This window comes from Leucoraja erinacea, chromosome 2 (genome assembly GCF_028641065.1).
Source record: "Leucoraja erinacea ecotype New England chromosome 2, Leri_hhj_1, whole genome shotgun sequence".
Classification (NCBI taxonomy): domain Eukaryota; kingdom Metazoa; phylum Chordata; class Chondrichthyes; order Rajiformes; family Rajidae; genus Leucoraja; species Leucoraja erinaceus.
In genome coordinates, this window is record NC_073378.1 from 2,868,124 (window position 1) to 2,880,330 (window position 12,207).

The following is a 12,207-nucleotide window of genomic DNA, read 5'->3' on the forward strand; positions in this document are numbered from 1 at the left end:
GTTCTATCGTAACGTATCGTAAATGAGCACTTTTCTACGAACGCAGTCGTGACAGGAGATTTCCAGGAGGACAGAGAAACACTTTGAGAAAATTCTAAAACTCTCCTTGAAAGGAATGTAACATTTTGACCGGCTCAAAATCCAGGAAGTTACTCAGTATGAGCAGTGAGAGAACATGTAGGGCCATTTATAAACAGTACCCCAAGCTAGCCAGCCACCTGCCTGTCAAACACCATCTGCTCCACCTCTGGCAAAGTCTATGAATCCCACATGGCACTATTCAGCCAACTCAGAACTCACAGAACTGGAACCAGAGCATATCATCCTGGAGCCCAGGGGACCACCTGAGGAGCAGCAACAGCTGCGTTTTCCTGTCTTGAGAATTTCCAGCCTGGTGTTTTCCGATTGCTCCTTTGCCTGGAAGCTTCTCCAGCCCCACAGCGCTCCGAGATCCGCAAAGTTGGCCATGTGTATCTTCTTTCTTCCACCAATCTTTAGCAGCTATCCTTTTGACTTTCTTGATCCTAGCTAGCCTTTACAAATCTCTAAACTATCTCTGTTGCAAACCTTGTAACTCTTGTAACTAATATCCTAACAATGATGCATTTTGTCAAGTTCCCGTGTGCCATTTTTCCGTGTTAATAATCCTAAATAACAACCATCTGCCTAACGAAGAACCCTCCTGGCTTATGTGGATCTATGGCCTTCCAGACTTTGTCCTACCCCTCCACCCTGCCAGTTTTCTTCACCCCCCCTCCCCACTATCAGCTAGAAGAAGGATCCCAACCGGAAACGTGATCAATCCATGTTCTCCTGAACTGCTGCCTAACCCGCTGAACGACTCCAGCACTCTGTGTTTAGTTTAGTGTAGAGATGAAGGCCCTACAGCCCACCGATCTGCACCGACCCGCAATCCCCGCACCTTAACACTATCCTACACACATTAGGGACAATATAAAATTTAAATTAGATTATCCTACAAACCTGTACGTATGGGAGGTAACCAGAGCACCCGGAGAAAACCCATGCGGTCACTGGGAGAATGGACACCTTCAATTACAAAGCAGCATCTACTGTGCCATGATTCTAGATGAATACATGTTGCTACAGCTACACCACAACTTTCTGCATTGGCAACATCTTTAGTCTCAGTAGAATTTGTGATGCTTCTCAATCATGATTCACTTTTTACTTTATTGTCATTGTTATTGAGATTAAGTAAGTAAGTAAGTTTATTGGCCAAGTATTCACATACAAGGAATTTGCCTTGGTGCTCCGCCCACAAATAACAACATGACACACAGTGACAGTTACAAATGACTCAGAAAACACTAAACATTAATAATAATAAAACATTAATGATAAAACACCATTGATCAAGCATGTGAACCAATAAAATACCAGATCAAAGGGAGGCTACAGATTTTTGGCTGTTGAGTAGAGCAACTACTCGTGGATAAAAACTGTTTTTGTGTCTGGCTGTGGCCAAATTGTATTTACCAGAATATGTTATTTAGGGGTGATTGGTTGGAGACCTTCAAAACACTTCATAATTTTTGACAAAATGAAGCATATTTCCTCAAAATGCCACAAATGCTACAATTGCCTGATGATTGATGAATCCAAGTTCTGAAGATATCAATAAGATCCTTGCATCAACTAAAGCACTGCAGAATTGCCCATACTACCAAAGATTTCCAGCTGGAGTCTAGATTGAAGGGGCATTAGGGTCAATGCTTCCGACAAAACTGCATGGGAAATAATTATCAGTTAGAGAGATCCAACGGTGTTAAATTGTAACTCTGCCAAAAACATAGTTTAATAGACTCAGTGTTGTTGTAGGCTCACATGCCAAGGCATAGTAGGCTATGAACCATATTCTGGTTAATGCTATTGATGGTTAGCATGGACATAGTGGGCTGAAGGGCCTGTATATGTGCTGTATTGGTTGTACATATATTCACTGAGGCTCCCTTCAAATGGCTTTCTTAAGGTTTAGCTGTTTACAGAAAAACACCGGCAAATTCTTGCACAGAGAGCACTTTAAAAATTCCTGATTACGTTGAGTAGCCTGAATCCATTCCAACCGCTTCAGTGTAAGAGCATTGCTTGGGGAAAAAAACACATTTACCTTTTACTACCCAATGCAATGACAATGTATAATGTTTTAGAATCACTGTCTTTTGAAAGAAGCAATACAATGCATTGTGCTCAATAATTTTATCTGCCATACAAGATTCACTTGCTCTTAATTCTTCCTTGTAGAAACTAACCATATGAACATGAGATGTCACAACATCAGCAGTTTTCAAAGAATATACTTCCAACATGAGAAGTTTAAATGGGCAATTTTCACTTGACATGTGTACACAGAAATTTACAATTGATATGTGAAATTGTAGAGGGATGTGGCTGGTCCGATATCAGCGTGATACATTAAAATCTTCCAAAATATTGTACTTCATTCTTCATTCATCCATGGGATAAGGATGGCTTATTTCTGTTCTGCTTTTACGGGTTCAGTGGTCATAGTCATGGCGTGAAAACAGGCCCTTCAGCCCAACTGCCCCACGCTGCCCAACATGCCCCATGTCAGGGGTTATGGGGGAAAAGGCAGGAGAATGGGGTTAGGGGAGAGAGATACGATCAGCCATGATTGAATGGCACAGCAGACTTGATGGACGGAATGGCCTAATTCTGCTCCTATCACTTATGACTTATGACATGATCCACACTAGTCCCACCTCCCTATGTTTGGCCATAGCCCTCAAAACCTTAACCTATCCTAGTGACATATCCCTCTAAACCCATCAATGCGTGGTGGTTATTGATGCCATTATAGGAACCCCAGGCACTTACACCCATGGGGCAGGAGGGTCATTTGTGAGGTGGTCCATTTCTTCCACCAAAGCCTGTGTGTTCGCCCTGTGCTTGGAGGTTCTCGATACTGTCCTGAATATTCCCTCTCTACCCTAGGTGGTCATGGGTCAGAGATCTCATGCTCATAAGTGATAGGAGCAGAATTAGGCTATTCCAAGTCTACTCTGCCATTCAGTCATGGCTGATCATATCTTTCCATCTCAACCCCACTCTCCTGCCTTCTCCCCATAACCCCTGACACCATTAAGGGCCTATCCCACTTTCCCGAGCTATTCATGAATTCTCCCGAGTTTTCAAACTCGCAGAATGTTCGTGACTAGGCCGTAGGAGTCCGTGGATATATCGTAGCGGCTCGTTATGCCAGCCGTGGGTACTCGGGGCTATTTTTGTACTCGTGGACATTTTTCATCAGGCTGGAAAAAACGTCCCGACTTACCTGATGCCCCGAGTACCTACGGCTGACATAACGAGCCGCTACGATATATCCACGGACTCCCACGGACTCGTTACGAACATTCTGCGAGTTTGAAAACTCGGGAGAATTTGTGAATAACTCGGGAAAGTGGGACAGGCCCTTTACTAATCAAGAATCTGTCGATATCCGCCTTAAAAATATCCATTGTCTTCGCCTCCACAGCCGTCTGTGCCAATGAATTCTACAGATTCACCCCCCCTCACTAAAGGAATTCCTTCTTATATCCTTTCGAAGGAATTTCAATGTAAATTGTTGGCCTACATGAGGTAGTGGGGATGTTGCGTTTCTTCATGGAGACCGAGTACATCTGAATTACTTTCCCAATCTCGCTGGAAATCAAATACAATCAGTTTCAACAAACTGGTGTCAGGCTTCCAATCTCAGTGACTTTCTCAACATAGCCGACTGAGTGTGACTAGGAATCGATATGGGTTGGGAGAGGAGGCTGATACAAATTCATCCATTATTAAATACCTATCGCACAGATAGGGACAAAGAGAAAGGAATGGATCATTTAACACAACGAGCCTCCATCGTCAATGGCCTAACTCCATATACCTAACTCAATATGCCGCCTGTTCCCCAGTTTTCTCATTCCATTGCTTAACAAAAAATATTGTTCTAAGATTTAAAGTCAACAATTGGCCCAGCATCAATATTAGTTTAGTTTAGTTTAGAGATACATCGTGGAAACAGGCCCTTCGGCCCACTGAGTTTGTGCAAACCAACGATCACCTGTACACTAGGTCTATCCTACACACCAAGGACAATTTTACAGAAACCAATTAATCCACAAACATGCATGCCTTTGGAGGTAGACAAAAGTTGCTGGAGAAACTCAGCGGGTGCAGCAGCATCTATGGAGCCTTTGCACGCCTATGCATCTATGCACGCCTTTGGAATGTGGGTGAAAACCGGAGCACCCAGAGAAACCCCACGTGGTCATGGGGAGAACGTGCAAACTCCATACAGACAGTACCCTTGGTCAGGATTGAACCTGGGATTCTGGCGATGTAAGGTAGCAACTCTAACGCTTCGTCAATGTGCAGCATTTACGGAAGAACGTTCCAAATATTTACCATCCAGTGAGTAGCTTTATGAGCTTCAGTCCTGAAAGGCCTAGCTCCTGTTTTTAATCAAATCTCACTACATCGCAGTTCACCAGCAGGTAAAAAGTTTCTCTTGAGCTAGAAACATAAAAAATAGGTGCAGGAGTAGGCCATTCGGCCCTTCGAGCAGCACCGCCATTCAATATGATCATGGCTGATCATCCAACTCAGTATCCTGTACCTGCCTTCTCTCCATACCCCCTGATCCCTTTAGCCACAAGGGCCACATCTAACTCCCTCTTAAATATAGCCAATGAAGTGGCCTCAACTACCTTCTGTGGCAGAGAGTTTCAGAGATTCACCACTCTCTGGGTGAAAAATGTTTTTTTCATCTCAGTCCTAAAAGATTTCCCCCATATCCTTAAACTGTGACCCCTTGTTCTGGACTTCACCAACATCGGGAACAATCTTCCTGCATCTAGCCTGTCCAACCCCTTAAGAATTTTGTAAGTTTCTATAAGATCCCCCCTCAATCATCTAAATTCTAGCGAGTACAAGCCGAGTCTATCCAGTCTTTCTTCATATGAGAGTCCTGACATCCCAGCTACACCATCAGTTGCCCTTAAAGCCTTAAAAGCATGGTTCAAACCATCTTCTAACCTTTTAAATTCCAAGGAGAACAACCCCAGTTTCTATAATCTACAGGTTTCGGTTTCACTAAATTAGGTAGGCTGAACTCCTTAATGCCAAAATATCCTCCCAAAGCTGTGATGCCCAAAGTTGCTCACATGCTGCAGCTGTGGTCTAACCAAGACTTTATAAAGTCATTTGAGGACACAACATTCCTTGCATTCAAGTCATAGAAACATAGAAATATAGAAAATAGGTGCAGGAGGAGGCCATTTGGCCCTTCAAGCCTGCACCGCCATTCATTGTGATCATGGCTGATCATCCACAATCAGTAACCCGTGCCTGCCTTCTCCCCCCATATCCCTTGATTCCGCTAACTCCTAGAGCTCTATCTAACTCTTTTAAATTAATCCAGCGAATTAGCCTCCACAGCCTTCTATGGCAGAGAATTCCACAAATTCACAACTGTGCCAAATGCAGGCTGGTGGCGCAGCATGGTGGCACAGCGGTAGAGTTGCTGCCTTACAGTGCCAGAGTCCCGGGTTTGACCCTGACTACAGGTGCTGTCTGTACGGAGTTTGTACGTTCTCCCCGTGACCGTGTGGGTTTTCTCCGAGATCTTGGGTTTCCTCCCACATTCCAAGGACGTACAGGTTTGTTGGGTTAATAGGCTTGGTATAAAATGTAAAATTGTTCCTGGTGTTTGACAGTGTTGGTGTGCGGGGATCGGTGGACCCGAAGGCCCTGTTCCGCACTGGATCTCTAAACTAAAGTAAACTAAAAGGTGGGACTAGTGTAGATGGGACACGTTGACTGGCAGGTTGGGCCGAAGGACCTATTTCCATGTTGTATGACTCTATAACTCTTTGACTGTGTATCCCGGTCTCAGCAGCCAGCCTGTTCAACCTCTCTGTCCTGGGCCTCCTCCATGGCCAGAGTGAGCACCACCAGAAATTGGAGGAGCAGCACTTCATATTGGGTAGTCTGCATCCTGGTGGCATAAACATTGAATTCTCCAATTTCCGGTAGTCCTTGCTGTCTCCTCCCCTTCCTAGATCTCCCTCAGCCCTCGGGCTCCTCCTCCTCCTTTTTCCTTTCTTCTCACCCCCCCCTTCCCCCCACCCTCACATCAGTCTGAAAAAAAGGGTTTCGACCCGAAACGTTGCCTATTTCCTTCGCTCCATAGATGCTGCTGCACCCGCTGAGTTTCTCCAGCATTTTTGTCTATCTGTTCAAATGTAAGTCCAATATGAATCTACTAATGGCAGATTAGAGTGACTAGTTGATGTCAGTAGGAATGTTCTGCAGGGGGTCAGTGAATGTGGACATTCTCCAGTTCTGTCTGCTTCCAACATGTTGCTGCTTGTGTTCACAGTGGTCCATATACATCCGTGCAGCGGTGCGCAAGGAAAAAGGCTTGCCCATTCTAGTGGAGCTGCTGCGTATAGACAATGACCGCGTGGTTTGTGCTGTTGCCACTGCGCTGCGGAACATGGCCTTGGATGTCAGGAACAAGGAGCTCATCGGTAGGTGGGAAGGACAGTTCTCGTTTGTTTCTGTTGGGCTGTGATCATCTTGGAAGGGAAACCCCTCGTTTGTCTTTGTTACGCCCAGGCTTGTATATTGCCGTAAACGTGTGCACGTTGGGGTAAACAGTGCTATAAGCTCCCACTCTAATCAACAGGCATGTTAAAGAAACATACTCAGGCTCATGTTGGTTTCACTATCAGTCTGAAGAAGGGTCTCGGCCCAAAACGTCACCCATTCCTTCTCTCCAGAGATGCTGCCTGTCCCGCTGAGTTACTCCAGCATTCTGTTTCTACAACGTGTAGGTTTGAGATGTCCTTCCATAAGGAGTTGTATTTTAATTGCCTGTAACTATTGCAATATCCTCCTGGTTGACGGACACCTCAATAAACTGGAGTTCATCCAAGTCTCTGTTGACATGCATCAAACCCACCCCTACTTTCTTTGTTTTTTTGACACATCCCTTATGTTGACTTTCAGTTCATTAGACCTTCAATTTGGGCGGCACGGTAGCGCAGTGGTAGAGTTACTGCCTTATAGCGCTTACAGCGCCAGAGATGCGGGTTCGATCCCGACCACGGGCGCTGTCTGTACGGAGTTTGTACTTTCTCCCCGTGACCTGCGTGGGTTTTCTCCGAGGTCTTCGGTTTCCTTCCACACTCCAAAGACGTACAGATTTGTAGGTTAATTGGCTTCGGTATAAGTGTAAATTGTCCCTAGTGTGTGTAGGATAGTGTTAATGTGTGGGGATCGCAGGTCGCCGCGGACTCGGTGGGCCAAAGGGCCTGTTTCCGCGCTGTACCTCTAAACTAAACTAAAAAATTATAAAATTCTCATCCATGCTCTCAGATCCCCATGCAACATCACCCCTCCCTTTCAATGTATGTTTCTTCAGCCTCACAACCCTCCAGGATCTGCGTACACATCCAATTTTGTGTTTTTCCCCCTCCCAGATTTTCATGTTTTCACCATTGCTTGCTTTAACTTCAAAGGTCTGGAATCAAGTCTCGAGCTCATAAAATCAGCAGATCCTCACTTCAGATGCTTTGGCTGAAATCTTTTCATATGTAAAATCCATTATCGACTGTCAGCACTAAGTTTTAAAGTAAATATTTCTCAGAGTTGTGTAGATTTCTCAGCATTAGGTTGACCTGTTGGATGAATATCTGACCCTGCATTTGTATAGTCGTAGCGTGATACAAACGTGGAAACAGGCCCTTCGGTCCAACTTGCCCACACCGGCCAAAATGTCCCAGCTACACTAGTCCCACCTGTCCGTGTTTGACCCATACCCCTCCAAACCTGCCCATCCATGCACAAATTGTATTCACCTTGTTATTTTACAAAAAAGGATTTTGAAAGCGCTTACACCAATATTGTGCCATTCATTGTAAAATGTATCAATAATGTTTCACAATGAATGAATTCTATTTGAGATTACAGTTCTTTAAACAGTCATGCTGCTTCCAGCTCAGTTTCATCCTCAGCAAATAATGTTTAAGTCAGCTAATCTGTTGTAGTGATTTTGATTTGAGCTATTGACTGATAAAACTGAAAGGATTTGTTGACGAGATTAGGAATGTTTTAGGCATTCACAATCACAGAATATCTCAACCAGTATTACAGTAATGTTCAAGACAGTCCCTGGTAGAAAGCATGACAGCCCATTTGCATTGTATACAATGTCCCTTTAAGAGTGGCACAGTGGTGCAGCGGTAGAGATGCTGCCTCGTAGCACCAGAGACCCAGGTTCGATCCTGACTACGGGTGCTATCTGTGCGGAGTTTGTACATTCTCCATGTGACCATGTGGGTTTTCTCCGGGAACTCCGGTTTCCTCCCACATCCCAAAGACAGGCAGGTTTGTAGATTAATTGGCTTCTGTAAGTTGCTCCCAGTGTGTAGGGCGCAAAAGTGGGATAACATGGGACAGGTGTGGATTCAATGGGCCAAAGGGCCTGTTTCAAAGCTGTATCTCCAAGCTAAGAAAATTAGAAAAGTGATAAGATAGGTAGTCGAGAGATAATTGTTGTCTACTTAAGTAATAATGCCATAGCAATTTTACAGCCATCTTCGTAAGATGGAATATATCGCCAAGGTTTAATTTCAACAGTATGCAATTCTCTTCATACAGCTCTGGAATTTCAGTCCAGAATAATTGTTCAAAAATCAAATGGAATTTGTAGCCACACACCTCTCAATTGGTCAAGAAAGTGCAATTTCTCCGCCATCGATTGCAAGCACCACTTTCACCAGTTTCGATCTGCTGCATCCTATTTATTAATACTATTTATTTTCCCACAAGGATCAAACCCATTTGTCACCTTTTCTTCAATAGAATTTTTTATATGCTTCACTGGCTGCTGAATGACATTTAATTTCCAGTCAACAAAAATAAAGATAGTTATTGACAAAACTCACAGATGAGTACTCAATTCTGATTACATTTCTCGCCTGCACTTTCCTGACTCAACAACTTAATTTCCTTATTTGCCCTTCGTTTTCAAATTTCACAGTCTGGCTTATGGGAGTTCACAGGTATAACAGTTTTGAAGTCAAGAGTTAAAAATAGTTAAAATCTTGCAATAACTACAGCACAAAAGTATTCCTGTTAGGCCCAACAGGTTGGTCATGCTAATGGCTCATAAAAGACTTCTCATTCTACATCACCTCGCTTGCTTGACATGTCCTTCCATTCATTTCTCCCATCCTGCTGACTGTGAAGGGGATCTGTTACATGTCACAAGTTAGTCGAGAGGGAGAAAGTTTGTTGTTCTCATAATTACTCATTCATAGAAACATAGAAACATAGAAAATAGGTGCACGAGAAGGCCATTTGGCCCTTCGAGCCAGCACCACCATTCATTGTGATCATGACTGATCGTCCCCTATCAATAACCTGTGCCTGCCTTCTCCCCATATCCCTTGACTCCACTAGCCCTTGCAGCTCTTTCTAACTCTCTCTTAAATCCATCTAGTGATTTGGCCTCCACTGCCCTCTGTGGCAGGGAATTCCACAAATTCACAACTCTCTGGGTGAAAAAGTTTTTTTCTCACCTCAGTCTTAAATGACCTCCCCTTTATTCTCAGACTGTGGCCCCTGGTTCTGGACTCGCCCAACATTGGGAACATTTTTCCTGCATCTAGCTTGTCCAATCCTTTTATAATTTTATATGTTTCTACACGATCCCCCCTCATCCTTCTAAACTCCAGTGAAACCAACTTGTAAAACCAACTGTAGTTCCTTCTTGCCCCTGAACGGAAGCAGGCCCTTCTGCCCACCGACTCCGCACCGACCAGCGATCCCCGCACATCCTACATACACACTGGGGACAATTTACACTTGTACGAAGCCAATTAACCTACAAGCCAGTACGTCTATGAAGTGTGGTGAAAAACCTACGCAGTCATGTGAAAAACGTACAAATGTCGTACAGACAGCCCCCTTAGACAGAATCGAACCTGAGTCTCTGGCACTGCAAGTGCTGTAAGGCAGCAGCAATTCTACCACTGTACGGCAAGCCAGACCAGGGTAGGATCTTAGTGTACCAACTGGGCTTTTAATGAGTTTAATGATACAGTCCTTATTATTACTGATTATTAAATTAAATATTTAAATTAAAGAGGTTGGGATGTTATGTTACAGTTGTACAAGATGTTAGTTAAGACGCATTTGAAGTATTGTCTCAGCATTTAAAAGACAGGTACATGGATTTAGTGATATTAGCCAAATGTGAGAAAATGGGGCTAGTTTAGATGGGGCATTTTGGTCAGCATGAACGAGTTGGGCCAAAGGACTTATTTCTGTGTTTTGCATGACTCTATGAGACTATTTTTTAATTACTGGAAATTAATTATCCCAGCAACTCCCATAATGTGATGTAATCCTGGCTATTTGGAGTTTAACAACCACCACTACTGTATCCTTATGTTTTAGATTTTTTTAATTCAGGTCTCTCATAGAAACATAGAAACATAGAAATTAGGTGCAGGAGTAGGCCATTCGGCCCTTCGAGCCTGCACCGCCATTCAATATGATCATGGCTGATCATCCAACTCAGTATCCTGTACCTGCCCTGAGTTCATCAACGTTACCCATCAGGTCTCGTGCATTGTATTAAATGCAACTTAAACCTGCCTCATTCACTGCTGTGTTCCTGCTTATCCCATCTATTAAACTTGCTTTATCACCTACCATGTTGACTTCCAGTTTCTCACCTGCCTCAGTCATGCATTGGATCCTCATCCCTGCCAACCTAATTTGAACCGTCCTGAGTTGTAAACCTACCCACCAGGACATTCATTCCCCTCCAGTTCAGGTGAAACCCATCCCTCTTCTGCAAGTCACGTCAACCCCAGAAGAGGTCTCAATAGTCCAAAAATCTGAATCCCTGCTGCCTTCTGCACCAACTCCAAAGCCACAGATTTACCTATCCTATAGAAACATAGAAACATAGAAATTAGGTGCAGGAGTAGGCCATTCGGCCCTTCGAGCCTGCACCGCCATTCAATATGATCATGGCTGATCATCCAACTCAGTATCCCGTACCTGCCTTCTCTCCATACCCCCTGATCCCCTTAGCCACAAGGGCCACATCTAACTCCCTCTTAAATATAGCCAATGAACTGGCCTCAACTACCCTCTGCGGCAGAGAATTCCAGAGATTCACCACTCTCCGTGTGAAATAAGTTCTTCTCATCTCGGTTTTAAAGGATTTCCCCCTTATCCTTAAGCTGTGACCCCTTGTCCTGGACTTCCCCAACATCGGGAGCAATCTTCCTGCATCTAGCCTGCCCAACCCCTTAAGGATTTTGTAAGTTTCTATAAGATCCCTTCTCAATCTCCTAAATTCTAGAGAGTATAAACCAAGTCTATCCAGTCTTTCTTCATAAGACAGTCCTGACATCACAGGAATCAGTCTGGTGAACCTTCTCTGCACTCCCTCTATGGCAATAATGTCCTTCCTCAGATTTGGAGACCAAAACTGTACGCAATACTCCAGGTGTGGTCTCACCAAGACCCTGTACAACTGCAGTAGAACCTCCCTGCTCCTATACTCAAATCCTTTTGCTATGAAGGATTTGAGTATATCCTATCATTTGAAACATACTCTTAAGTTCTACACTTTTTATGCACTGTGGAATTTCAAAGACCTGAATTAGGCCATTCTAAATGTTTCAAGGGAAACATCGCAACCTTTCTTTGATCAATAATGCCTCAATTCTAGTTTCAGCCTTGTTTCTCTTCATACCTCTTCTGAAAAATCTGTAATATTTTTGTGACCTCAGAGCTCATCCTATAAGATGGTGGTCAAAGACCAAGGATGAGGAATCCTTTGGGGATGGAGTTGTGGTTGCTTTACAGAGTAAAATGATCATCGATTCCTACAGAACGGAAATAGTCCAGTCGGCCCATTGATCCTGTGCCAACCATCAAAAACCCACTTCCACTAATCCTACACTGTTCCCATATTATTTTCCTCTGCATTGTCTCGTTGCTCTGCCGAAGGCAGTTGTTTCAATAGAGAAAATGTTGCCTTCCCCAGCTCATTAATAATTTAGAGGAGAAAATCGAAAAAAGTGATTTTTAAGTACATGCACTAAATGGATCCTTAATCTATAATGAACCTCTACATTACAAACAGTA

The 12,207-nt window shown here is 43.8% G+C and overlaps 1 protein-coding gene across 1 annotated transcript in view; it reads left to right on the forward strand.

Moving 5' to 3' along the window:
- LOC129706504 (catenin delta-2-like) overlaps positions 1-12,207 on the forward strand; it is a 1,547,539-nt gene that overhangs the window by 1,468,495 nt on the left and 66,837 nt on the right. The window contains exon 19 of the mRNA XM_055650854.1: positions 6,410-6,560. Coding sequence (XP_055506829.1) covers positions 6,410-6,560 — 151 coding nt within the window. The remainder of the gene's footprint in view (positions 1-6,409; positions 6,561-12,207) is intronic.